This window comes from Seriola aureovittata, chromosome 17 (genome assembly GCF_021018895.1).
Source record: "Seriola aureovittata isolate HTS-2021-v1 ecotype China chromosome 17, ASM2101889v1, whole genome shotgun sequence".
In the NCBI taxonomy this organism is placed as follows: Eukaryota; Metazoa; Chordata; class Actinopteri; order Carangiformes; family Carangidae; genus Seriola; species Seriola aureovittata.
In genome coordinates this window covers 7,781,951-7,809,499 of record NC_079380.1, presented here as the reverse complement: position 1 = coordinate 7,809,499, position 27,549 = coordinate 7,781,951, and the positions used below count along the sequence as shown (strand labels likewise).

Genomic DNA, 27,549 nt, shown 5'->3' with positions numbered 1-27,549 from the left:
CACATCCATATTTCTCGAACCCGAGCTGCTGGATTTCAGCCAAAGGCCACTGCTGGTCGATAATCTGAACTTGCAGGTTGACATGGGGGAAACTACGACTGTATGAGATATTAAAGTTGAAGGACTCTGAGAGGCTAACACTAAACCTCACTTTAAAGCTGTGATGTTTCAATTTAACATCATATTGTCTTCATTTGGACAATAACTAGTCCACTGCAACACGAACAGAACCACTGAGCTAATGCATTAATCACTGAATACTTCTTTATGACTATATGCACAAATGGGGGTTAAGTGAATTTTGTATTTTAAAAAACTGAGGATTTCTACTAGTTTTCAGAAATTCTACTTTTCTTTTCTATGTCAGTTTAAGATTAAAATTCTCATCAGATCCTGGTTCTTTGATGGAACCTCAGGTCACATTTATCATCCATTTAAGGTGTATTGTTCTTAAGTTACTGTGTACAAGTGTATCATGGTGGGGAAATATAATGGAACTAATGGAGGCCATATACAGTGAACAGCATCAGGCTGATGAGGCTAAAGGAGAAACATAAACTAATGCTTTTCTTAAAGTAAAGCCAAATGACCATCATAACCATAAGCCACCATTTTATTTACCACTACTGTTCATCATACGGACCTTTCTGCTGTTAATAAAAGAGATACTGAAAAACTTATGAGCTCAGACAGGCGCTAATAGCTTGATAGTGAGATGGAGGCAGATAGATGGAGAGAGAGAGCGAGTGCGAGAGAGGAAGATAAAGTGAAGCTAAGCCGGGCTCCGAGGGCCGGCCAGTGATTAAGGGATGGGAGGGATGAACACCAGCCACTGAGGGACTAGTGTCTATCTGTGAGAGTCCATGTGAAAGCAGGGCTGAGGAAAAGCTCAGAAACAAGAACCCACTGTCACGGTATCTTAGCAACCGTCTCTGTCTCCCAGGTGACGGGGACTGACATCACTTCCTGTTGGTGAGAGTGTATGTGTATACACAGTGTCCAAGTGTGAAAAAAACAGCACCAATTGATACATGACTATATCATGAAGGTGTCATGTGCGAGGCTGAGCAAAGTTCACGTGCGTTTCTCTCTTCTCGTGCGCGCTCGGCTCAGCTCTGCAGCTTCAGCACCAATGTCACCATCAGGTACATGACGGGATTGCGTTTGCTGGTGCGCAGGGTTTAACTTGAATGCATTGCGTCCGCATGCCAGGGTGCGTTTCGAAAGCAGACCATGGCATATATGTGAAGTCTGTGCCATGTGCGCATGCGGTCAGCCTGATTGTATGTTATGCCAAAGGAAACATGGCCAACTGATGCCATCTGGTAGGACTACTTGGCACAAGGGGGACTCTCTATGGTTCCACGACATATTGGAGTAGTTAAAATTAACACTGTGACACTATTTGGCAGAAAAAGACACTGAACTATCTATTACTGTGTCTATTCCAGTCTCTCTCTCACCTTCAGGGTCCATGCTGCATTCACGCAGGGGGGGGGACGACGACTCTGGCTGTATATCAAATGAATCAAAGCATCACCATGTATGAACAGAAAAACCTCTTCACAACGAGAAATGACTTCTTCAGTTGTCTACGCTTCATTTTATTGAATCCTCCCTAAACAACTTTATCAATAATAAAAAAAAATCTAACAGAAAAAAGAAAAATCTGAATTTAAAAGGTAAAAAAAACCATTTCAGTTTTAAATGATAAAATGTAAAAATTATAGATGAGTAGAGTTTCCAGAAGCACAACATAACTGACTGTTTCCAATGGTTTGGCTGCATCCAGGGTGTAGCATGAAGGATTAGCATGCTGCCGGTTTGACCATTTACATGAAAAACTAATGCTCGCATTGTCTGCCCCTAATTAACTTCAGCTGCTCAGTCCCGTAAAAAAAAAAAAAAAAAAACCCAGAAGAAACTACTCATGATTCGCTCCTTAATTATGTTGAACATTTGTAGCAGTAAAGCAACAGAGGGGATGTATGTGTCCAAACTGGGATAATGGCTGCAGAGATTCATCTAAAAACCCTCCTGTTATGAGTCCACAATGCTCAGTTAGATAAGGTCCATGAGGATTTCATCCTCCATGACACTGGAGACCTGGGGCATCCCGGGCTGAGGCACAGCTCCTCTCTGACCTCCAGACATCAGCATCTGACCTGCACACAGGTTTGGGAGGGGGTGGGGAGTTGAAGAGTTAAAGAGAGGAAGAGAGATTTATTAGAGGGATTGTCTTTATGATTTCAGGGATGAAACTAATGCACAAGGTCAAAGAGACTTCAAGCAAGATGGTAAACACTGATTGTGTTTCTTCCTGAGGAGAGCAAGGTGAAAGGAGATTCTTATATTAAAGTATTTACATTTTTTTTTTTTTTAGGAAATTAAGTGCAAATAACCTGTCAAACCACAAAGAGTGACCAATGACTGACAAGAGGCCTGAGAAAAACAATCTGCACTCGCGCTGGTCGTAACTCATCTTCAGTGCACCTGGTGTTTGTCTGAATGGAACCATATTCTGGCTATGAAAAGGAAATTAATTTTTCAGTGGTGGAAATCTTCAAAGTTGGAGCCTCGGAGATCAATACATAAATGTACCAGAAGTTCTGCAAACTTTTTCAAATCAATGTGCACAAAAATAATTGACGAATTGAATTTGAAAAATTTTGGGCAGCGTGCACTCTGGGATGGAATATCTAACTCAAGCAAGTCTCTGTAGGGTGATGTCTGTTATACAGACACCTGCATGTGGAATTGGAAAACACATATTTAAAACTGGTAACATAAATAAATGAATATATGTGTGCTTTGGAAAATATGATGTAAAGTTGACATGCATTGCAATAAATAGGATTAGAACTTTTCTATATTTAACTTTGGATGCATGATGCTGTCGATGTTGTTAAGTTTTTATATCTGTTTAGATATCAACCTTTTTGCCCTTCAGGTACATTTTCAGACCTGTATTCTGAAATTTCATGTCTACTTGAGTCATAAATCTTTTCACATCTGTGGGGGTGCTTGCTGACCTCCCAAGGGCTGCCTCCACTGGCCCTGCATTTGAGCCCCCCCTCCTGGTGCTGAGTGGACCAACTGCTGCCCTAAACCCTGGTGAGACATCATGCCTGTCATGTGAGACACCGCTCCCTGCTGCGAGGACACAGAGACAGAAGAGAAAAACAGAGTAATTACAGTCACTTGATAATCAATGAGACATTTACTACAGGGTGATTCAGTCAAACGGCCATTTGTTGCTCTCTTACTGGCTGCTGCTGGCTGAGTAGGAGACTGCGAAGCTGTGGATTGGCTACTGGGTTTGAGAGGCGCAGTATGGGACCCTGAGGCTGGGCTTGTCCACTCTGTGCGACCTGGTTGGGGGGAGCGCCGCTGACCGGCGGCTGTTGGTTGGACGGTCCGGCTGCTCTCATTGTCATCTGAGGGAATGCACAGTTTAACCAGCTGTGAGGTTTGGTCACATTACATTTCACCCAACGTATTGATCAAAGCGTTCACTACCTGTACAGTGTAGAGCATTGCTATATTTGTAGTCTAGTAGTGTGATAGTTAACTAAATATGGTGATGAAAGACTCAGCTGAATAATAAAATCTACATTTACAAACAGTGTGCAGATGTGTTTCTATTGGCTGTCCGAGAATTACAGCTTGGTCAAAGTTGAATAGAGATCACCTTGACCACTATGTATGCTTCAACAGGAGCGAATGGGAGATGGAGCAAATTTCATGCCATACACGAATGCAATGAATGAGTTGTTAAAAAAAATCTTGCAGATTTTGGTTACACATGATGGTTTTTTCACACATACAGTGACTTTAACGTCACTGATGTATCAGCCACAATCAAGAATGTGAAGCGGCGGCTGCATCTAGGTGGGCACTTGTGGAAGTGATAATAAAAAAATGACTCACATGTTGAAAATAGGAGTATTTACCAGCTTAAGGCTGATATTAGTGAAACTAATGTCTACCACCTGTTAGATGGCAGTAACATGGCCTTTGAGGACAAACAGGGCAGACAGCAGTTGTATGATGTCAACCATCATGTCTCGACAAGGTCTGTCCTTCCTGTTGGTTTTGTGGTGCCCGTCACCTCATGCTCAATACAAACACTTCCTATTCAAAAAGATACACAAACTTATGCATGCATGTTATCAGTGTTTTGTTTTTTTGTTTTTTTGCACCAGTGGCATGCTGTAAGAGGAGCATTCAGCAGGGAGCTGTAAAGTCAACACATACTGACAGGAAATTAGCTGTGGACCTGCCTGATGTTGAGCAGCGAGATGAATGACACTGTGTTGTGTTTTTAATGTGTGTTAGAGTATGTGTAACAAAAGATATACAGTATGTCCACAAGAAAGACTGGAATTGATTTTAACATTTAAAATAAAGAAAAACAAAGCAGCTTGCTCCTTATTTCTGGTCGTTTCTGACACTGTAAATGGGCAACATAACGACAGTGTCGTATTGATAAATCTGTGATGTGCTAATCTGTGTAGTTCAGTGAAACCTGTCAATGCATAACAGAAACCTATAACAACTAAATGTATGACTTTAAAGTACCTGTGGACACCCTGACCACATGTTGCTACTGTGGGTCTCACCATGTTGCTCTGCCTCTGCTGCTCCTCCATCATAGAAACCTGACTAACAGGGGGCATGCCCACCACCACAGACTGGGCACAGGACAGATCAGAGAGAAGGAGGGGAGGGGGGTGGAAGTGTGAAAAAAAAAAAAAAAAAAAAAAAAAAAACAGAGGAGGACAGCGGAGGAGATTGTTACCAGTAAGGCATGCAGAAGTCAGCAGGCATCGCGGCAGTAAAAGGTGTCAACAACAGGCAGTGAGAGAGGGAAACTGATGTGGAAACACAGGCAGACATGCCAGCACAGAGCGGGGTCATTTACCTGCTGCTGGACGTTGCCGTGGGAGACAGGAATGGGACCAGGGGGCCTGTTAAGGAAGTTCTGGTTGGGGGGGACCTGACCAGGTTGCATTGGACCCCCTGCGCCGCCCAGCTGCTGCATTGAAACAGAGAGCATGAGAAACAGCAGTGAGTACACAACATTTTATCACCTTTATCTATCAACTCAGTATGCACACTACTCTGCCTCACCTCTATACTCATTAATGTTTCAAATATGCCCAGCACAAATACTTTTAGGTGACTGTGGCAAACCACTTTGCTCTTAGTGTCCACAACACTACTCAAAGGAGGGGGAGTGTTACACATCCATAAACATTCAAACACACGGAGATGCACAGTAACAAAACGCGCCGTAAAATAAATGAAGCGTTGTTAAAACAGAGCAGATCTTTGGTTAAACAGGCTTTTTAAACTGTAAGCCTCGGCACAGAGATGACACTGTATGAGGTGGATAAAACATGTTTCTAAAAACAACAGGAAGGTAGGTAGTTTGGCCCACTGATCTGGCCTGCTAATCAACACAGTCAGCAGTTTTCTTATTGCACGTGCCAAAAATCACACTCCTTTTTGGAGTTAAAACTCAGTCAGATCTATACATACAGGTATAATACACTTATTTTTAGATTCAGTGTAACTTACAGTTTGTGAGGTTAACACATCTCTGACGTTCATCACAGCAGCTAATAATTTGGCAAAGTGTAAAAAAATAAACACTGAAGAAAAATGGGCCTCGAGTGGCAGCTGAAAGCTAACTCATTGACAGCACTGACTTCATTCCCCAAATTATACCAACTGTTTTCAAAACAATAAAAATGATTATACCACAAACAGAAGTAAGACAAAGTAATCAACTGGGTATCTACAAAAGTCTTTTTAGTACCAAAGTCTCACTTTGTGTTACTGTCCCTCTGCTGCGACTCAGAACTAAAACACTCTGGAAGTATATCGACAACAGTAAAAGATTTGAGCGAGCACAAAACAAATTCAAGCGCCGCTCAGTCTGCGAGTCAACATTTGAGCGGGCGCAGCTACAGATTTGAAAGAGCCGAATTAGATTTGAGCGCGAGGGGAGGGCAGAATCATGAGCGTGACAGATGATCTGAACATGCATGAAGAATTGTTTAACTACATTTGAGCCAGAAACAGGCAGTCTCACACTTGTAATGATCAAAGATGCTTGGATTGTCTTTTGGTGGTCTGAATCTCAGTTCAGTTTGACTTGGGAGTGAGGGGTCATCCTGTTTGACCTGTCCTTCTACTATCAAAATGTAAGCTGGGAAGTGGCTTTTGTTTAAGCTCCAGATGGAAACAAAGAGCAGTATCTGGTGAGTGTATTAACTTATAAATTAAGATGCATTGACACTAAATGACTAAAACCACATTCAATTTGTTGGCAAATTATCTATTTTTTAAGTCATCAGGGCAGAGTAATATTGAAAGTTAAATTCATTTAAAAGTAGTTATAAGTAATAAGAGCCACACACCCACAATTACTGAAATTGTAGGCTAAATGATAAGGATATGCCTTATTGTAGGGATAAAATATGTAAACAGTCATATGGTTGCCAATCGCTCCTTGCAGAGGACCAATGTATTTTATTTTAAAAAGCTGAATCATCAAACCTGTGAGCAGCACTTCAGTCCAAATAAATGAATAAATCCTACAAATTCAGATATTTATACTGAATCCATAATCTATGTTTACAGTCAACATATTTGCAGCATGTAATTGATGTTTACTGTGTTAACAGCATTGAGTGTCAGGCTGAGTCTGCATATCCACTTCCTTTGTTCAACAGTTTGCAGAAGGAAAGCAAAAACAAACATGGAGGATGATGATACACCAGTGGAGATTTAACTTCAAGCACCTCCTGCTGAGGTGTTTGCTATTCTGGATTTCACGGTTTAAAACAAACTGAAGATTGATGACTAAAGCCGTCGGCAGTCTGGTGTGTGGAAAGTCATATACATTATCAATCCGCAGTTAAAGGCTAAGTAAAAAGAGAGGAGGCAGCCTGTTGCTTTACCTGCCAACAGATTCTGGAAACAACTATATATAGGTTGGGATTATTCAGATTTATATTCTAACTTTTACACCTCTCCCTGAAAATACATATACACAAAATTCACATTTTATTTGCACAGTCATGTCCTTAAAAGGAAGGAATCAGAAAAGACAGAAAATCGCAACATGAGACTATTGACAACTGCTTTAAAAAGGCCAGATTTGATACTGTCAGCAGAGCTGCTGAGTTAGCTCTGCAGGTGCTGTGGAGTAGAGTTGGCCACTATTAAACCTTCCCCAAATTTTCCTGCCGTTTACATTATTACTGGCTGATTAGCAGCTGATTAAAAAAATCAGTGTAAGGGAGCCGCTACTCACTGCTACACCATTTCCTGCCGTAGACTTCACCTGTGATTTTCCATCTTACATTACATTAACATTCTTAACGTGTTTTTATGTTCATTCAGTGTTTCCTATTAATTACCTAGATGGCAGTCCGCCACTTTAATTGGTCCCACCACAGTTTCATAATGAACTGAAAATATATTTACACTTCTCAAAATAACATAAAAGATGTTTAATGCTGTGTTGTCTGCCATAGCTTCACTGTGGAGCTGTGCATGGCTCTGACACACACACACACACACACACACACACACACACACACACACACACACACACACACACACACACACACACACACACACACACACACACACACACACACACACACACACACACACATTTAGATGTGGAACAAGGTAATGACTGACCCCTACATATTTAGTCTGGATGCAGCAACAGGGTGGGCAACCTGTTTCTGTCAGTGGCTGTTGGGAGCGCTGGGAGAAATTACACTGCATCATCAAAACATGCATACATTTTATTGTCCCTCTCCATCTCTTTACCGGCCCTCTGTGTGCCTGTCATTCGGGGTCCACAGAGCACAAAGCTGTCATGTGACATGTCAGTATGGTCGCCTTACAAAAACTTTTGTCATCACTTTCATAGCATCCTCATCCACACATACACATGGTGCTGGACAAACACTATAAAGGCCTTTTATGGCCTATATATGCACACATTGCACAGCAGAATATTTTCATGATGGTAATGAAACAGACACATTGCTATTTTTCAAATACTGCGGGACACAGGTATTATTGCCAAACCTTGCTGTGGAGGCTTGTGTTTCCTCACTGAGACAAGGACAAATACAGGGTTTTTCATCCCTCCTCTAAACCAGCAAAGAAAAACGGGATGAAAAAAAGAAAGACAGCTTCCTTCATCCATCTTGTTGAATCTGAACAAATCACCCAGGGATTGTGCTAATGCATGGTGTGTTTTCTGACCAAAATAAGAGTGCAACACACAGGTTTAGGTCTTTTGAGGGAAGTAACAAAACAGCTGCCTCTTTCTCTCTTCTACCATCTATGATTTATCTCCTGTCTTTAACCCAGTAACCGCTAAAATCCTGTATCAAGATTTAGAGCCTATATCCCCATTTCAGGGAAAAATATTCAATTCTGTCTTGCCATGAACAGAACAAACTACAATCTCGTTCCCAAAGAATGCCACTCCAGGGCTTTGCACAGGGAAACCTTAACTACTGGTCCAAATTGAAATTTTAATTACGTTAAGATTGCTGTAGCGCTTCCCTATTAGCAATGCAGCACTGAATATGTGATGATACACAAGAGGTAGGAGAAAAAATCTTCATTATAATTTCATGTCTTCTCCCTCCTCTAAATGTCCTGATGTTCATATACACATGACTCCAAGTTACATATAGGGTTGATGCGCTTTTGCAGCGGCATAAAATTAGCAGGGTGAGTAAACAAGTGCTATCACCACTGATGAGAGCAGGCTGCGAGGAGAAGTGTAGTCCATCTCATGTAAACCTGACAACAGGCTTCATTTTTAAACGGAGGCATGCTGCTTTCTCTTTGACTGGATGCTGCATTGTTTCACAACCGTGCAGAACCTCTCCTCACTGGATGCAATAAGCTTGAGTGGAACCCAGTGATGGAAAAGACAGCTAATCCAGAGGACACATTTTAAATCACCCTGTCTCCGGGGATGAAGATGAGCAGTGAGGGAAAGGGAAATTTCCATGTCATGTGGACAAGGAAGCAGCATTTGTAACCTGTAATGGACTCTGCAACAAGAGCTGGTCCACATGGTTCACCGGGGCTAGAAGGAGGGGACTTGTCCCTAAATTTCCTTATTCTGTCCTTAAAGACTGGCACACACCACTGCACACACCGCCGCCACTCCATCGCTAATGTAATGTTAACATCTGGAAAATTAGCATCAACCAGAACTTTGCTTTGTTTAAAGCTGAAATATCAAAACTTTCTACATTATCAAATTATAGCAAAGGTGACGGAGAAACTAGTGTGAATATTCTGATTTGATGAAGCTGTTGTTGTTGATATACACAAAGAATGAATATGAATATATTCTTTAACCGCTGTGATGACATTACACTGCATGGGTATTGCGAAACAAGACAGGTGTAATAGGACTATGGCTGCAACTAACCATTATTTTCATTATTGAGTAATAGGACTATTTTTAAGATGTTTGGTTTATGAATGTCAGAAAATTAAGAAGAATTTTCGTGAACATTTTCCTCCATCTTATGTGGCATATTTAAAGTGCTTGTTCTTTCTGACCGACAACCTAAAGATATTCAGTTTACTATCACACAGAACTAAAGAAACCAACACATTTCACATTTAAGAAGCTGGAACTATTTTGGAATTTTTGCTTAAAAAATTAAATTAAAATAAATGGTTAATTGATAATCAAAATGACTACTAATCAATTTTCTGTTGATCAACTAATCAATCCAATCGTTTTAGCTCCAAATATGACCAACCAGCCAACAGTTCCCAGTGTAGTAAAGGTAGAAAGGTTTCCTACCACAGGAAGTGTGCCATTTCTAGTGTTTCACCCCCTGGGATGTGTTCAGTGGTTACAAAGAACATACACTCGATTGTCAGTTTATTAGGTGACACAATCTGTGTAACAGAGATGTTGAGTCAACTGTTCAATCATTTTGTATCTGTTGCTGCTGAACTGTATTGCGTTAAACAGAGAGGTGTGTCTGTTTATCCTTCATTGCTTTGTATGAGGTAGAGAAAAATAATAGAAAACAGATGTAATCCTTAATTTCTGTAGGTGCTGTCATTTGAAGCTGTTATTTGCAATTAAAGTATAAAAGAAAAGCTTAAAAGCTATCAAGCACCAACAGCGCATTAACATAGTATATTCAGCACGAGCAATAATCTAACAGTGCACAATGCACTGTGTTTGGGTGATGATTTTGTTGTGGATGAAACAAATAAAGAGCTCATATGTATTGCACCTATATTTCCCACACTTAAGCAGAGATAATGAGGTGGGAGTACAACAGTCAGCTAATCTTCCAGTAGGAATTTAGCTAATGCTAGCCCCATTAGCCTCTACTAGAGTGAGAGACGTTAGTGGCTGCTGTGAAGATACTGGACTCGCTAAATGAAATGTCAATAACAATGTGCCTTAATGCCTTAAACAATGCACCTCAATTCCCCGGTGCGCCTCTATAATGCCTCCTCATTATCACCTCCGTTTGGTCTTCCGACTCCACATATTCTCTCCCACACTGAAACCTTCCCTCTCTTCCCACCGGCTCCACTTCCTCCTCCTATCACCACTCACCGCTCTGTGCTGCTGGACCTGCTTGTGATTGGTGATGACTTGCCGGATGCCATTGACGAAGCCGCTCTGGTCGTTGGGAATGAGGCCCATGAATATTCTCTTCTTGGATGAGTAGAGCAGCATCAGCACCCGCACTTCACAGGGTGAAGTGGTGTGGGGGAAGTGGACGCAGCCGGCCTACAGGGAGGGTCACAGGGCAGATTAAGACCTTGACATGGGACATGGGCGTAATTATGGGATGGGCTCCGGCATGGGGACATGACCTACTCCTGAGCTCCTTTGCGCGATCAAACATATCGGTTTTATAAATTGAATGCAAATGGTATTAACTTAATTCATACTGTGCTTTCCCAGGGTCGTAAATCAAATTCAGGCAAAGTGGCAGAGCTCAGCTGGACTAAATACTATTAATGCCTCTGCTATTTCTCAATGGTATTACCTGATTAACAATGCACCACACTGACAAAACCCCTATCATTATGCTAGCCTTCTGCAACTGAATCAAAACTAAACAATTAAAGTTTTCTTGTCTGAACTGATGGCAAAGCATGTTTCAAATCCTATTATCTAGCTTGAAAGTAGCTAAATGTATGGCCTGGAACCCCCTCTACAGTCTTTCCTGCAACACTGCAACACAGCTTCATGTTCAGTCCATCTACTGGACAGAGGTGGGACCTGCACTCAGTTGCCACTCATGGAAAATGTATTGTGTCACACTGAATGATGTATAACATTAGGGACGTGGAGGGAGAACATATTCAAGGCTCTGAGAGAGGTAGAGTGCTAGAAAACTTACAAAACCATTGGCCATGATGCGATACAGGCCTTTCAGAGATTCCACGTCTTTGTCAGTGAAGAGAAACTGAACCATTCGGGAGTTTCTGAAGAGGTGACCTAAGGTTGTCTACAAAGAGAGCAGGCGAGAGAGGACTCAAGTTATGCATCATTCATAAACAAAATCACTGCTGGAGACAGAAGTCGGCACAGCACTTTCACACACAATAGCATAAAAAAAATGGTCTCACCAGTAACTGCTGTGGAATCAGCTGCATGATGAGCTTCTGTGGCCACTGGTCTGTGTTTCTGTTTGGAGACACAAATAACATGGCAATGTCAAATTGTGTGTTGAAACAAATCCTCTTAATACAGACGAGGCCCACAGTGTTTATCTGGCTACTCACAGGTTTTCTCCTTGGTTGACATGCACTTGACACGGCAGAGAACGTGTCAGTTTGGTGGTTGAATCCATAGATGAGGCTTTAGGCTTCTGCAGGGAATTAATACAGAAAGCGGGGAGTGGGAGGAGTGGGAGGAGTGGGAGGGGTGGGAGGGGTAGGGGGGTACAGAAATAAAAATTAGGAAGTGAGAAAAACACATAGAGGAGCAAAAAAAGCAAAAAAAATGAATTACTTTCAACACATAATTTTAATACCGGGTTCAGACTTCATGATATAAACCTGATGAGAGCCTGACCTGACAGATGTCGGGCACTGGGAACGAAAAAGGGCATCAGGCGCAACAACTGATCATTTTATCCTATGTAGTTTATCATGGTGGACAACAACCGACACCGAACGCCTCGCGACAAACAAAATTTTTTATTGTCTTCCATTGTAAACATGGCAATGAAAGAGGAATGACGTTGTAGTCGCTGATAGGTGCAACTGTTGAACAGAGGAAAGGTTCATGGAGCTATGACAACACCACCCCTGCCTTTGGTTGGGGACCAATGTGTTGTCTGTTGTTTCTCACGGCCAAGTCACAACAAGAATTTATGCCTCTGTGATCGCTTACACAATGACTATCTTATCAGACAAAAATATTGTGTATTTGTCTGAACCTGGTATATGATGATTCACACCACTAGATTTCTAACTTTAAAAAAGGGACTTGATGGTGCACCTCCTACCTTGGAAGCACAACACTCACAGTCCCTGCAAAAGTCTTTGTGAAGGTGCCAGAAAGGATTTTCAATTTTCAAACCTCAAATTCAGGAGGCATTTCGGTCAATATTCTATTCTCTCACAAGTAACTGAAGGGTCATGAGTTTTTTTTTTTTTTTTTATTATCTCCATCTATAAGTATTTTGTAAATCTGAAAAGGCTTGTAACTGCAGAGTTGCTGCAAAATTATGAGGTGAGTTGGTTGGTGCTGTGATCCATGAGTACCCACTATATTCCTGGCAAAAGCTGTGTTCACACTTTTACATCAAAAGCTCAACATTTCCAATGGAGAGAGGGTTATGAGAGTGAGTGAATCTCTGGATTATTTCTCTGTTGTTTGTAATATTTATTGACAGGATATCAAAGTGCTGCTAAGGATTGGTGACATTGGAGTGGCACCTCTGCTATTTGTGAATATCATTGCCGTTTTGGGTGTGTCTGACTAGGACATTCAATGTTCGCTGGAGCGGTTGGAACGAGAAACAGCACCTGCAAGTCTGACATCATGGTTCTCTGCAGGTATAAGCTTGATTGCTCAATCTAGGACGAGCAGCTGTCCCAAGTGAGGAAAGTCAAGGTATTCCAGCTGTAGCATCAGTGGCTGTCTCTCTGTCTATGTAGCAAATAAGTTCAGTTGAGGGCGTTCAGCTAGGGATGCCTCCAAACTGTCCCTTTCTGGAGGTGCTATGGGATTCAAAACCCAGTATGGGACACCAGGACATGCTGAGGGATTACATCTTCTTACTGGCCTGAGAGCAGTTGGAGAATATTGCGGAGGAAAAGGCCGTGTGGGCTGCCCAGTTCACCTTCCTGCCACTGCGACTCCAATCAGGACAATCAATTAGAAAATAAATGGATGGATGGACTTTTAAAAATGTACAGATAACCTGTTCTTTAACAAAATGTCAAGAATCAAAAGAAAAAAGAAACGACTTTCCAAACAGATCAATGCAGCAATTCTACTGGGAAAACTGCCAGCACTCTTCATCTCCAGGGCATCAATAAAGGATCAATGATCAATCAATCACATTTAAGTCAGGCCTACTGTAGTCCTGGTGCTGCCCATTACAAATGTATTGTGCTAGGCTTTCTCTGCAGACAAATGGGTTATTTATTCCCAGAGCTTGCTAAAGCAAGAGGGGAAGAGAGCCAGGTGTGTGGACAGTGATAGAACAATCCCGTTTACACACATCCACCTTAAATTGGAAAAAAAAAAAAAGTTGGCGAAACCATTCTGGAAACTTACCCCACATTTTAGACGACAAAAGCTTTCCAGAATTAACAGATTGAAATTCAGCCAAAACAGAACGCACCATATTGATAACACTGTACACAGAACAAGCTCCAGCCAAGTGAGTTGGCATCCTTTGTGAGAACTTTTAATCAACAACCATTTCTTTAAATGAGTTTTAGTGTCTGTGGTGTAATTCTTCTCAACATTACAGATTACACCAGAGAAGAATCAGAGCTGAAAGCCTGACAAGAGGAAGTAACAAATTAAGAGCAATGTTTCATGCTCCTAATCAGTCCACGGGTTGTTTGCAAGTTTCCTGAGGTTTTCACTTTTATTCCTGTACATTTAACTGACTTTAACAATTCTTACAAACAGAAGAGGGAGGATGAGATTATAGTCGATAGGGGAGATTGATCAGAGTCTGTTCACCAAACACAAACACTTGAAGGCCTCATGAGTGTCGCTTAAAAGCCATTAACATCCATTTTCCTGCCTCAGCACTGCAACTGTAAACTAAATCGATTTGACCTTGAGCTAAGCCGATAGCAGCAGGATGGTAAAATGATGTGCAATTAATCACAGTGTAATCAATGACAGGTGGTTATTAAGACGTACTACCATGATGATAGGTCCTAGACAGTGGTGATGATCACAATATGTTGGGCAGGGCAGTGGTTACCAACTCCAGTTCTCAGGTCATGCCAGTTTTTATTCCAGCTGTCTACTACAGGCAGATTTACAGCTGGAACACCCGGCCAGAAAAGTCAACTACAACAATAGTACGATGTTTCGTGAAATATTCACTTAATTGCTGAGAGTAAGGTGAGAAGATCGATACCACTCTCTTATCAGTCTGGTAAATATATAGCTGGAGCCAACAGCTGCTGAGCTCAGCTTAGCATAAAGACTGAGAGCAGTCTTTCGGTAACAAAATCAAACAAACAGCATAGACTTGATGATTAGGGCTGAATAAAAAAGAAAAAGAAATTTTCAGATTAATTGTAATTTTTATTTGAATTAATCAGTATCGATTGTTAAAATCCCAATCATTACATTTTCTTTTCTAATTAAACACGCATGATAAATATCATGTGTTTGCATCGGCTACTTTCAAGTGGTTCAGTTAGGGCTGCATGATGTGTAAGAAGTCTACCTTCTGAAAAAACGAATTATTACAATGTGCACAAAATTATAATTTTAAGTTGAAAAGTAAGGTAGATGATAGCTGGTTGTATGCACTGCCCTGAGTCACAACAATATAGAGAATAATTACAGGTTATGTGGACCATCTCATAGTGAGAAGAGATTGCATCTGCGAGACAGAGATATCAGGCTGATGTCTTGTCAACACAAACAGCGCACATGAATAATACTATATCAACATATTCTGATGTGAAATATGGAGAACAACAGGGCTCTGTTCTTGGCACTCTGCTTTCCTCTCTTAATATTTCACCTCCTGGCCAAATCATTCCTAGTCTTGGAATTCATTTCCACTGTCCAAGCTGGATGTTTTTCGGAATTTCCAGTTATTAAATTCAGATAAAAATGAGATGCTGGTCATTTGCCCAGCCCGACATTGACATCAGGCTGATCAAGTAATTTTCCATAGTCTGACAGCTAAAACAGCCAACCTATATATCATAGCTAAAATAATTTTCTGTCTATGGCAGATGCTGAAATCCTACTTCACGTCTTTGTTTCATCAAGACTTCATTACTGTAGCGTTGATTCCTTGTTTTCTGTCCTGCCACTTACTAGTACGAAAAGTCTTCAAATGGTTCAGAATGCTGCGTTTTAACTGAATCCACATTACACCAATTTTTGCTTCCATTCATTGGCTCCCTATCCCTGTCACATTACATTTTAAGTTGCTTTTAATGATATAAACTTATTGCTCATTCATACCTGTCTGATCTCCTTAAACCTTATATTCCATCCTGTGCTGTGCGTTCTCAGAATGTAGGGCTCCTGTCTGTCCCCAGAGTTAAAAAGACATCTGCTGGCTGCAGAGCCTTTTCCTAGCAGGCCCCCCTGCTCTGGAACAACCTCCCTGCTGACATCAGACTGTCTGACTTCGTTGAGGCCTTCAAATCCAAACTTTTAAATCTCTTAACACCTTAACTTTCAGTTAGCACCTTATTCTTTTACTATTCCAGACTTGTACAGGTTACCATTGAACCACTGACGGGTCGGCCACAGTCTCATTAGATCAATTAAACCCAGTATACACAGTATAGTCCATGTTGTCCTGCCGATGATTTTACTTTAAACTTTCTGAAAACCACTGCATCTCTCTGACTCTGTTTGTTTACTCTGTCAAGCACATGAGCATCCAGGACGTGCACCTTTCTCTCTCTCTCTTCACATATTCCCTCTTAAAAGGAAGTATTCCTTCCTAACATCTCCAGCTACTTGTTCTTGTTGGGAATTGTTGGGTCTCTGCAGATTAAATTATAAAGAGTACAATCTAGACCTGCTCTGTGTGAAAAGTGCCATGAGATAACTTCTGCTGTGATTTGGCGATATATAAATAAAAATGTACTTGATGTGAATTAGTCTTAGGCTTTCAGTTTCTGTCCTGTCTGTCCTCAAACTTACAGTGCTACTGACAGTCCATGTGTATCTGTACGGGATAGCTTTTTTCTTAAAACTAATATGCATAATGATGATGCCCTTGTAAGTGATGCAGTTTTTTTTTTTTAATTAATCTTGCAAGTGCCTAAAAAAGACATAAATAGTTTCGTATTTGACGAGGAAAATGAATCCAGTTTTATACCTGGGAAATGTGGTTCCAATTTAGGCTATAATGTGTGCTTTACACAATCTTGTATTCAAGGAAAGCAACAGTGTTGTTCACTAGTTGAATATAGTAGACATTTATATTCCGGGGATAACGTCTGAGAAGTGCTTTACACACAATTGGTATTCACCTGATGTAACTGAATCATCAAGACCGGAATTGAAATGAATCAATTCTAGACTTTGTGAATTGAAATTGAATTTGTAGATCAGTGCTGATATACATCCATATCATGGTGTCATTGCGTCTGGCCAAGAAATACTGCAGGACACGACCCCCGTAAGAATACAACTTGCTGTTACTACAACTTCAAAAACACATAGAAACCTCAACAAATGAGATATGACGTGTTAATTAGTGAGCTTTAGAGGTGCTGGAAGACAGAGCCTGTTTTCATCCTTTAGGCTATGCTAAGCTAAGCTGGCTGTGGTCTCATATTCACCATACAAACATGCGACTATATCAGTGTTCTCATCTGAAGTAAAGTGAAGGAGCCTATTAACTAAAATATTGACTATTCATTAAACCAACTTGTGTCCTCTGAATTTGGAGGACTGAAGCTGGGAACCACTGAACTCGATAGCTGAGTTTTAATCCTAAATGCTGGTCTATCCATTTTGGAAAAAACAGCACTTGAAATTCAGTTGTCAGTACTATGACTGGGGATTCTAATTAATGTGCAGGCAATGATCTGAATAATACTTTCAGTTTTGAAGAGTTTCTTACGTAGCTTCAATTTGCAGCTCTCTTTTCAGGGCACCAACCACTCTCTCAGAGTGGGAGTCATTTTTCGCCCAAAAGGACATCAGTTTAAAATCAGGCTCTCTACTGAGTGTTACCTCTTGCCACTCAAGAACGCCGGTCCATGCAACAATCTTATTGGCCACGCCTTGCTGCTGTCCAATTGGATTTGCATTGCTTTGAGGTCCAGACACACCAGGCTGTCAAAGCAAACAGAAGAGCAGGGGGTTACATGTTGCCTACAGGTGCAGTTTAGGAACAGAACCTTTACCTGTCAGAAATAGAAGTGCACTTGTCAATTTGAAAAACAAAAAAAACACAGACTAAATGATGTTTCCCACTAAGTTGGTAATATGAAATATGTTATTCTGTAGAGCTGATTAAACTGGAACATCACTAAATATTAGATCTGGCTAATTTTAGACAGTTTCATCTATATTAAAATAAGACTCACAAGTATGTTCTGCTTCCAGGAAGAAGAATTAATGATTGAATTTGAAAACAGAAAAAACAATGAGTGTACCCACAGTGATTTTCTAGGGAAAAGGGAACATCTTCTGGTTTTGATCTGATAGTGGTTCTAACATTTAAAATTCATTTTGATATTAGACTTCACACAGTGTGTTAGTCTGCAAAGTCCGCTCTAGGCTGCTGGTGATACAGCATCACAGATTAAAGTCTTGGTTCTCTGATTCCTAAATTGAGCAGGGGCACTTACATTTGAAAATATCAATATGATTTAAACATTGATATTGTTTACAAGCGGGTGAGAATAGTAAATCAAGTCTTCGGCTGAGTGCCGTGGGACAGTTAAAACTCCACAGAGTGTCGACCATGATGAAACTACAACAAATATAATGAAACATTATTCAACACAAGGTTAACAAACATTCCTCCAGTGAGTGACAAGTTAACTAAAACATGCCTCATACTGCTTTGATACTAAAGGCCCATGTACAACCCATGACTAATCATTTTACCAAATGACCAGGGTTAGGTGTGGACATCAGATCCACCGGCAGGACACCTAAAAATGTGGACTGACAACAGCTCAGCTGATGAGATTTATGATGCAGTTATCTAGTCTAGGATAAGCAGATGTTCCTGTTTCAGCAGTCTGAGCCAATCAAATCGTGCCAGTATCTTCCAAGTTGCTGACTTTTTAGTATAAAATTTGCTCTTTGTGTTATTGTCCCTCCACCACTGGTCAGCAAAGAAACACTGTCTGTGGCAGCACAGAGGCGATCTGGCACTAAACAGACATTTAGACGGATATCCTCTTGGTTTGTCCAACTCTAATGCATTTTTGTCCAGAACAAGTACAGCAGGTTTAGTCCCCCATCTCTTACACTGGAATTGTGTTAGGGGGAAATTGCTTCATGGCCAGTATGTACAGGAGGAATGATTACAGCAACCAATAACTGTTTTAATGTACATGTGGGTATGTGACTGTTGTTCTAAGACAAACTTTAAAAAATGTAACCCTATCCTATGAGGCTTTGGTGTTAGGTTCTGTTATGTGTTTCCATTGTGTTTTACAACAATGAAATGGTGCAAAGTTGAAATTAAACCACAAGCCAGCCAAAAACAGGCAGGCCAGGTATTCTAAATCAGAACATTAAATTAACATAGTAAATTGAAACACACCTCCTTGCAGTGTTTATCTAAACATATGTCCTGTGTTGGGATTCCTGGGTTCGCAACTTAGCATTTTTTGCCTGGAGGCTACATGGCATTTTGATGTAGTATTGGTCTCCTGAGCAGCGCTGAAATTCAGGTTCAGGAAAGTGAAAAAAAAAAAAAAGTAGAACCCGTAACAAAGGCTACACATCAAGTTACATGCTGTTAAGTTGCTGTAGCAGAAGTTTTGGTTTTAAAACAATAGTATAGTTTCATTGGTTTCGTATTGATTATTGTCACATCTTACCATGTTGGGCTGCGCTGATGGGGCTGTGGGCTGATTTGCTGTGGGCTGCTGCTGAGGTGGCTGCTGCGGCTGCTGATTGGGTGTAGGCTGTCCTGGGGGCGGGACTGGCTGTTGCTGATTTGGAGGGACTTGTTGCTGTGACATCATAGGCTGTGTTGCTGTGGTGACCGTTGATATGCTGGGTTGACTGAGCTTCACCCCGGGGACTGAGGGGATCTGTGGTTGACTGGTGAACGGGGGACCTTGATTGACCATTCCTGGGACTGGATGTGGAGAGAAAACACAACAACAACAACCTGAACAGACGCCACGTTTAAGAACATATAAAGAACATGACCATTACACGGATAGAGACACTATAAGTTATCCATTCTGACTGTAGATTTATTTTGGGTTACTGTTAATTTTTTACTGATCCAAAGATCCTATTACTATCACTGCAGGTGAGAGCATCAGAACAGTGATACTGTCCTAGGAAAACTCTTTTCTGGAAAAAGTGAGAGCAAGCGTTACTGTAAAACGCACAGACACAGTCACAGTACTGAGACCCTGCAACTAAAACTTGGCTAACATAAATTGTTCACAAAAGGCCCACAGAGTCCACTGGTAACTCACAGCGACTCTTCTGGACGTTGGCTGCCTCCACGGCCATCTGTGCAGCCACCTGAGCAGCAGTCATGGAGGCCGGATTCTGTCAGCAAGCAGATTAAAGGAAGACAATGCTGGGTAAAACGTTTTAGGGAAGGAACATAAACACCGCTGTCTGAAACTGAGCCAAAAGCAGGCGGCAGGAATTAGTCTCCAGGCAGCCTTATGCTGTATGGCTGCTTGCCCATTACCTGATAAGGGTGGGTTGTGTTAATGGGTGGAGGGGGCTGTGAAGCTCCAGGGAGAGGCTGAGTGACAGGCAATGACTGAGGAGGGAGGACAGGTTTGAGCGGCCCAGGTCCTCCACCTGAGGAAACTGGAGACAGACAATGGGAGAAGCTTAGAGTTTTTACACAGTCCTGCAACATAAACTTGAGACTGCTCTGAAGGCCCAGTGTAGGAGGACAACAGTGCCTCGCTTTAGGTGAGGAATGAGACATATTTATCGAGAAATTCTTAACTACTCAGAGAAAAGTGTAGGGGTAGCCATAAGGAAGAAAAGTTTTTATTTACAACTGTTGCAACTACCACAAACTAAAGACTCATCTTACAGCAGAACTACGTGACGTTTTTAATATTTCCAGCAGCAATTAACACGTTAATTTAGCAACTAGTATCTTAAAACCAAATTAGCAGGGATGTGATTATAGGAAACTGGCCAAAATGAAATAAAAACATAAATAGAGAGGAGCTTGGAGGAGAATCTACTGCTGAAAGAGGAGGCACTGCAGAGAAAAAATAATAAAAGGGCAATTTAGTAGCTCACTGAAAAGCACGGCCAAAAAAAAAAGAAAGAAAAAGATGAATGGAAAGAGATAAACAACATTAATGCCAGCTTTACTCTTCACTCGCTGCCTGAAGGAATGCAAAAAAAGTAGTGTAACATCCTATCAAAAGTGTGTCTGGAGATAAGAAGCTTACAAGAATGCAGATGCTACAGCTGAATCTATAAAAGTACACTATTCTATATACTGCTGCACATTGTTCATCCTGAACAAGTACTTCACTGTATTATCATTCCTAAATACTCCTCTCGTCTTAGCTTCTGTCTGCTGTACTGTGAGCAAAGATTTATTTATAACTATATAATATAACTTATAACTATAACTAATCCCAACCAACTCTGCAGTTCTCTTAAAGATAACATAATTTAAAAAGAATTAGATCAAAAGACGTGTGATTTTCTTTAATACTCTTTTTTCTTAAATTTCATTCCCTTACAGTAGTTATTTCTCAGAAAACAACAAAGGGAAATACCAACTTTATGATAGCTATGGCATATTAGATAGGTATATAGGTACATATTAGATAGAATAGATTACAATATAACCCCTCCTAAAAAAGTTAGTACATTTAGTAAATAAAGAAAAAGAAAAGAAAAAGAAAAAATAAAGAGGTGACTAAAATAGGTTTAGCTCATTTTAAAATATATATAGTTGTCGTTGTGTTTATCCTTAATGGTGTAAATGAAGGAATGAACTGTTTTACCTGTGAACCACAAAAAACTCTGTGCTTATTCACAGATGATGATTAAGACTGGAGAGTCAAAAACATCAATCAGACAATATTAAGCATATTCTATCCCACACAGGCTGCTCACACAAACCAAGTTTTAAACAATATTTCTCACCAGGAAGTGAGATGCCACGGACTAGAACCATGTGGAAGGGGTCCTGACTGTAGTCTGGATGGGGTTCAACCACCCCTCCTACAGGAGACGCCCGCTCAAACAAAGCCCTCAGAGCAGGCAGTTTCCGAGGAGCCACCACCGAGAAGTGAATTCCTTTCTAAAATAAAGAACATGAAAATAAAATACATTCAATGAAGAACAGCAATGGTGTTCTTTATCCAACACACTAAATAAGAACACTTCTATACTATACCACCAAGAGCCTAAAGGAGAAAAATAAAAACTCACATCTCTGATGATTTTGACCAAGTTGTCAGCTGTGCAGCCGGTGTAGCTGACACTCTCCACAGCAGGAAGCAGATAAGGGGGAGAGTTACACAGCAGCACACACACCTTGTGGGTTTGACCTCTGGTGATGGCAGGAGAGAAAGTGAAAGGTTAAGATTTTAATCACTAGTAGTAAATCACCTACTGAGTCATCACATTATTATGCATTGTTTAAAAAAATTTAATAAAATGACAGAATTTGGAGGATATTTCCACACTTGTAGTTTACTGGAGCCGGCTTATGGAGGGCATCAGAGGAACTAGAGGTAAAACACTTCCACAATGGCTTCACTATTCAGTTTTGGTGCTTCACATTTAGAGAAACAAAAGTACAGTCTGTAGATCTGTTTCCAGCTACTTCAATGAAGACACTCAACAGGTCCACATTAAACAATAGGACAACGTGTCACTGAGTCACCTCACTGACCCAGTCCTTTGGAGTTATCAAGCAAATAGATGACAATAATTTTGTCCATTAACAAGGTTCCATGATCATGCACACAGATTCCATTACTTTACTGTGACCAAACAGGACACACATCCAAGATGTAATGAGCTAAGTGTTATATAATTTTTAACGGAGCAATATATTATTTAGTAATGATCCTTCCATCAGAGAGCAGTGTGACTGCCTTACATTTGCTCCCTCATCTTCTTAAAGTCATCAAAGAGCTGCAAGGCCACAGAGAGCCCCTCTGCAATTAGACTACAACTTTCTGCTCCACCTCCCATGAACCTGTGTGGGAAAACAGGAGATTATTTAATATTCAAAATGACATATTTTCTGTTCCGTTTTAAATCTTATGATAACAGAAAAGGCAACATTAAAATCAGGAGAACGTCTCCTTTGTAATAATTGAGTAAATAATTTATAATAAGTTACTGGATGCTGTCGATCCACGAGACGAACTCAAAGGCAGAGCTGGTTGGTGCATGGCACTGGACGTATGACTCAGGAGCACAGTCCACTGTGTTGAACACCACAAGACCATACTGTGTTCCTCCATACTGGAAGTAACAAAATACAGGAATATTTTTATTAGCCATATGAACAAAAGCCTTATTTTGAAATTGCTCTCTGAAACAAAAAAAGAGAGAAAACACTCACATCTCCACCAAAATCTGTTTCTGCCGGGGGCCCTCCGTTGAAATATCTATGGTAAATAAAATCAGATATAAAACAAAGGCATTTGAGCAAAACTACATGAATAATAATCAGTAACTTCGCAAAGGAGCGTCTTTGTGCCCTTACTCGATAGCTGGAAGTATGTAATTTTTCCTTAGAGATTCAAAGTAGGGTCCAAGATTTGCCGTCCCTTCAATGACAAACACCACATCAGCGACTTGGTTGCTCCCAGGCTTAGTGGATGGTTCCATCAGTGCCGAACCTGCCACCATGGATCTGGACATGGAGAAGGGGCAGATTTTACATTTAATGAGCCCCCGTCCCTGCAAATCCATGAATCCATTAAGTTTTTAACTGCAATCCAAAGTAACCGAACAACTGGGAGACACAAGCAGCATTATCAAAGCTTCTCAATGCTCATTATTACTGACTGTAAGGACAAACTGCTTCTCTGGGATAGAGAAAAAAAAGTGTAACATTGCTTATGAGTAGACACCTTGGCTTTTTGAGCATCACATTTCTCTATTTGTTATAGAAACAAAAGCTTCAAGCCTTGTAAATAAGGCTTTTTCAATTTAACCGCATCTTGTTTCACATTAAAATTTGTGCATTCCTATTGATCCCAAAAGAGAAAGTAAGAACTTTAGAAAGCTAAAGTTCATGAGCACTGGAGCTAGCATACTAGCAGGTTATCATTTAACCCATCACTAAAACAAATCATTAAGTCCTGCCTAATAGTATTTCAGTGCGCTGTTGAGTTAGAAAGCAAGCAAAGGAAAGCAAGAGCTTTCTGTACGTCCACAACAGCTGAACTGGACAGAGCTTTACATTTAACGATTGCTAAAGTAGGTAAACGTCCATGAACGACTTAAGCTAACACAGTTAAACTAGCCTCAACTAGCCGGCTACCATCGAGCTAGAAAAGGATGTGGACCGACCTGATGGTGTGCGGCTGTAAGTGAAGTCGTGGGATCAGTTAAACACAAAAATAGGGAAAAATGAGCTTGAACTGACAGTAACTACACAGAGCAGCTAGCCTAACCATTTGTTGTATTTTCGACGGAAGTGACGAAACGACACGCCCACAAACAGTGACGTACTGGACAACTTCCTCGTCCTGTCTTCTTCTTGCACAGAAATGGCGCTCCGCGGCGGAGTGCTGCCACCCACAGTTTTAAGCCTTTAATCACAGCAGGTCAGCAACTGGTTTCAACCAAGGGCCAGTACATTTCAGCACAGTTCGCTGGGAGCCAACGTTTTACAGGTGCTGTCCAAAAGCAGGGATGTTTTTGTTCATTTCAATTACGATTGAGCTTGAAGTAAGCCTACAATGCTAAATAATAACAACAACAACAACAACAACAACAACAACAATAACAACAACAATGATAATAATAATAATAATAATAATGATAATAATAATAATAGTAATGATAATGATAATGATAATGATAATGATAATGATAATAAACTTTATTTCTATTGCACTTTTCAAAACAATTTCAATTTCAATTAGTCATAAAAACAAACAAAAAACAAACAAACAATGTTGTAAACCACACAAAACCATAAGGCAGATAAAACCAACAGGGATAAATAGCAATCTTATAAAAAACACCAGCCAATAGCCTACAAGTGGGTCTTTAAAAGTGTTTAAAGAGTGGTACAGACTCAGCTGACCGGACAGCGAGAGGGAGGCCATTCCATTGGAGCTAAAACAGCAAAAGCAGAGTCCCAGAGTGTTTTGAACCTTGACCATGGGATATTTAAGAGCAGTTCTGAATTCTGAAATGTACGGGAAGCCATTGAAGTTGGACCAGAATGGGGTGATAAGCTCTCTTCGTTTTGTGTTTGTCAAGAGCCTGACTGCTGTGTTCTGAACCAGTTGCAATCGTGAAATTGCAGACTCACTTCAACAACAAAATAGGGAGTTACAATAATCCAGGCCAGAAGAAATAAAGGCATGGATGACACTGAATAAATGAATTGTACATTTTAGTGTACAAATTGTACACTTGCATCATAAATGGTTTACTGAATATTTGTTGGGTCAAATGGGATAAAGCTGTTGAATTTTGTTTCATTTAAATGGAATGACTGATATTTATCTTTCTTCATCTTGTAGGTTCAAGCAGTCTTCTTCACAAGCTCGTGTTTGTGATTTCACCAGATTATCACCATGGTAAGGCAAGCTCATTTGTATAGCACCTTTAAGTACCAAGGCAATTCAAAGTGCTTTTTACATGACACATGAAAAGGTATTGCATGAAGACAAAATATAAAGGAAATGAAAAGCAACATGATTTTAGTAAAATTTTATTTTAGTAAAATAAAACATAAGATATAAAAGTGAAGAAACAGGGGCATAAAAATTACTGTGCAGTGACAGTGCAGTTCAGGATATGAATGAATAGTCCCAAATGTAATTAAGTATATGGCGGTGGCGAAGAGGAACGCTTTAAACCTCGGTTTTAAATAATTGAGAGCTGGTCAGACCTCAGGTTGTCTCAGAGGCTGTTCCAGATATGTGGTGTATAAAACCTGGCTTCATCTCTGGGGAGTAAGCACACCGCTCCTGCAGATGACCTGATGTCTGGATGGTTCATAACATTGCAGCCAATTAGACATGTGTTTTGCCCCCAAACCATTCACTGCTTTATAAAACAACAGTAGTATTTCAAGACTAAGTATTTGACACACAGGAGGGCAGTGCAGAGGTCTGAGAACTGGTGGGATGTCTTCCTCTTTCTTGAACTGGCTTGTTGTCTCATCGACTCCTTACGACCTCTAAAGACAACATTAGTAGTCAAGCCGACAGAAGATAAAAGTTTTTAATGGGGTTATCTTTGTTGAATACAAGTTGGTCAGAAAACGAATTTTATTAAATTGCAAATTCCACATGTGCAGGCCAGCTGTACCTAACTGAGATGACAATTTCTTCCTGTGCATCCAGTGAAGTTCATTTTACTTCAGTTTAGTTCTATGAGCTAACCGCTTCTTGTCAAAGAAGTGCATTAGTAGGTGCTGACACTGAGGGTGAATGAAGCCTGGAGGCACAAGGTCATCACTGAATATTATCTTGGATTAAACCTCCAAACCTCACTCTTTGCAAGTCCTCCACCAGTGGCATTAGTCATTAGAAAGGTCGTCTGTTATCGTATCTGCCTGAAATCCATCTAAAGGCCACCCTGAGGTGGACAGGGCAGGAGGCCAACAGAGAACTTTCATCAAGGGTAAAACTGGGAATCTATACAAGACTTTTAAAATCCTAACTGACTGTGAAGAGAAGGCATCACACAATTAACCGCTGACTTTTAACAGACTGCAATGACAGAAACATGATGTTCAGTTTTGCTCTACTGACCAAGCTCAAGATCGTGTTCAGATTTTTATACATTCTTGTTATAAAAATCAAACTAACACTGGTCTGATACTTCGCCTGGAGGGAAGAGAAACCTGAACGTGTTCCTGGTATTACGTGAACAGCAGCAGAATTGATGCTGTTACACGGACCTGCTAAACCCCAGCACCTTGCTGAGCACTGACCTTGAGCGTGTCTGTTGCAGTGAAAGCTGAGGTGCACCATTTAAGCACCGGCCCATTCAGGACAAATCCCTTGGAACGTGTAGGCCTAGAAATCATGCGCACAGCCTTAACACGTGTCCACTTATTGGAAGCAAAAGCACGATTCAGACTCGTGACAGAAATGGAGGGATTCAAGAGTGAAATATCATAAACCTTTGACTGTACTGTGTGATACTCTCTGATCACCATTGTTCTGTTGAGCGTTTTCTTTTTTGTATGTTTGAAACAGGAAAGAACGCTGGAGATTTCCAAGTGCTGTTGAGCCAGATCTCCAGGAGATGTCAGCAAATATCTACAGTAAGTACAGTAGACGTCTGCTCTTCGTCACAGAGACACTGTTACAGATGGAAACATGAAAGAACATCGCCCTCACTGAGAGCCAGAGAGCCTTGAGATGGATCTATGTATAGTATGTATATGTTTAGACTGCATAATGCTACTTAAAGGAAAAGCTCCAGGGACAACCACCAACAACAGCCCTTTTCCTCAGGAACAATTTCATCTGACCCTTCTTTTAATTATATTTAAATGAACAGAAAATGTGATCTGATACTTTGAAACACCCAGCTTGCTTCAGGCTTGGCTGCTTTGCAGTTTCCCCATCCTATATAACATTTTCTCTACAACACTTGCCCATCCCCTCCAAAGCCTCACTGCTGAAAACAAGAGCATAATTACTACAGCAGGTATCAGCAGGCTAACCTGCTGTCAGGTGAGCACAATACACCAGCGCCTAACCTGTAGTTGTAAGACAGCAGCGTACTGTTTCTGTGGGTCCAACAATAGCATCTACTCCCCTGTGGCAATGCCAGGCAGTCGACTCAGCACAGCGCACAACAAAGGGCTTCAGAGCTCATCAAACTCAGAACCTCCCACAGAAACAATGCTACATATCAATTTAACCCCAAATTCTAGGAAGGGCAACAAGCTG

At 40.8% G+C, this 27,549-nt stretch overlaps 1 protein-coding gene across 5 annotated transcripts; it reads right to left on the bottom strand.

Annotated features, from left to right (window-relative positions):
• Positions 1-597: 597 nt before the first annotated feature.
• On the bottom strand, positions 598-24,108 carry med25 (mediator complex subunit 25). 5 transcript variants are annotated; one of them, XM_056402471.1, is made up of 20 exons: positions 23,972-24,108; positions 23,160-23,309; positions 23,016-23,061; positions 22,791-22,915; positions 22,545-22,643; positions 21,869-21,989; positions 21,581-21,737; positions 20,142-20,266; positions 19,918-19,993; positions 19,303-19,565; positions 17,474-17,575; positions 11,836-11,921; positions 11,680-11,737; positions 11,451-11,558; positions 10,655-10,831; positions 4,925-5,038; positions 4,623-4,694; positions 3,267-3,437; positions 3,033-3,153; positions 598-2,165 (listed from the first exon to the last, which is right to left on the bottom strand). In XM_056402471.1, the coding sequence occupies exons 2-20, from the start codon at positions 23,303-23,305 to the stop codon at positions 2,062-2,064; spliced, it is 2,271 nt and encodes a 756-aa protein (XP_056258446.1). In that variant the 5' UTR covers positions 23,306-23,309; positions 23,972-24,108; the 3' UTR covers positions 598-2,061. The 5 variants fall into 5 exon arrangements, with proteins under 5 accessions (XP_056258446.1, XP_056258447.1, XP_056258448.1 ...); XM_056402472.1 differs by having other exon boundaries at positions 4,925-5,035; XM_056402473.1 differs by having other exon boundaries at positions 11,836-11,918.
• Positions 24,109-27,549: the final 3,441 nt, after the last annotated feature.

Bases quoted from the DNA above. Each gene is read 5' to 3' on its own strand.
- med25 (XM_056402471.1), bottom strand. From the start codon at position 23,305: ATGGTGGCAGGTTCGGCACTGATGGAACCATCCACTAAGCCTGGGAGC. The intron at 22,644-22,790 runs GTAACTTATTAT...TTTCCCACACAG, and splicing joins TCGTGGATCGACAGCATCCA to GTTCATGGGAGGTGGAGCAG. The intron at 4,695-4,924 runs GTAAATGACCCC...TCCTGTGCCCAG, and splicing joins ACGGCAACGTCCAGCAGCAG to TCTGTGGTGGTGGGCATGCC.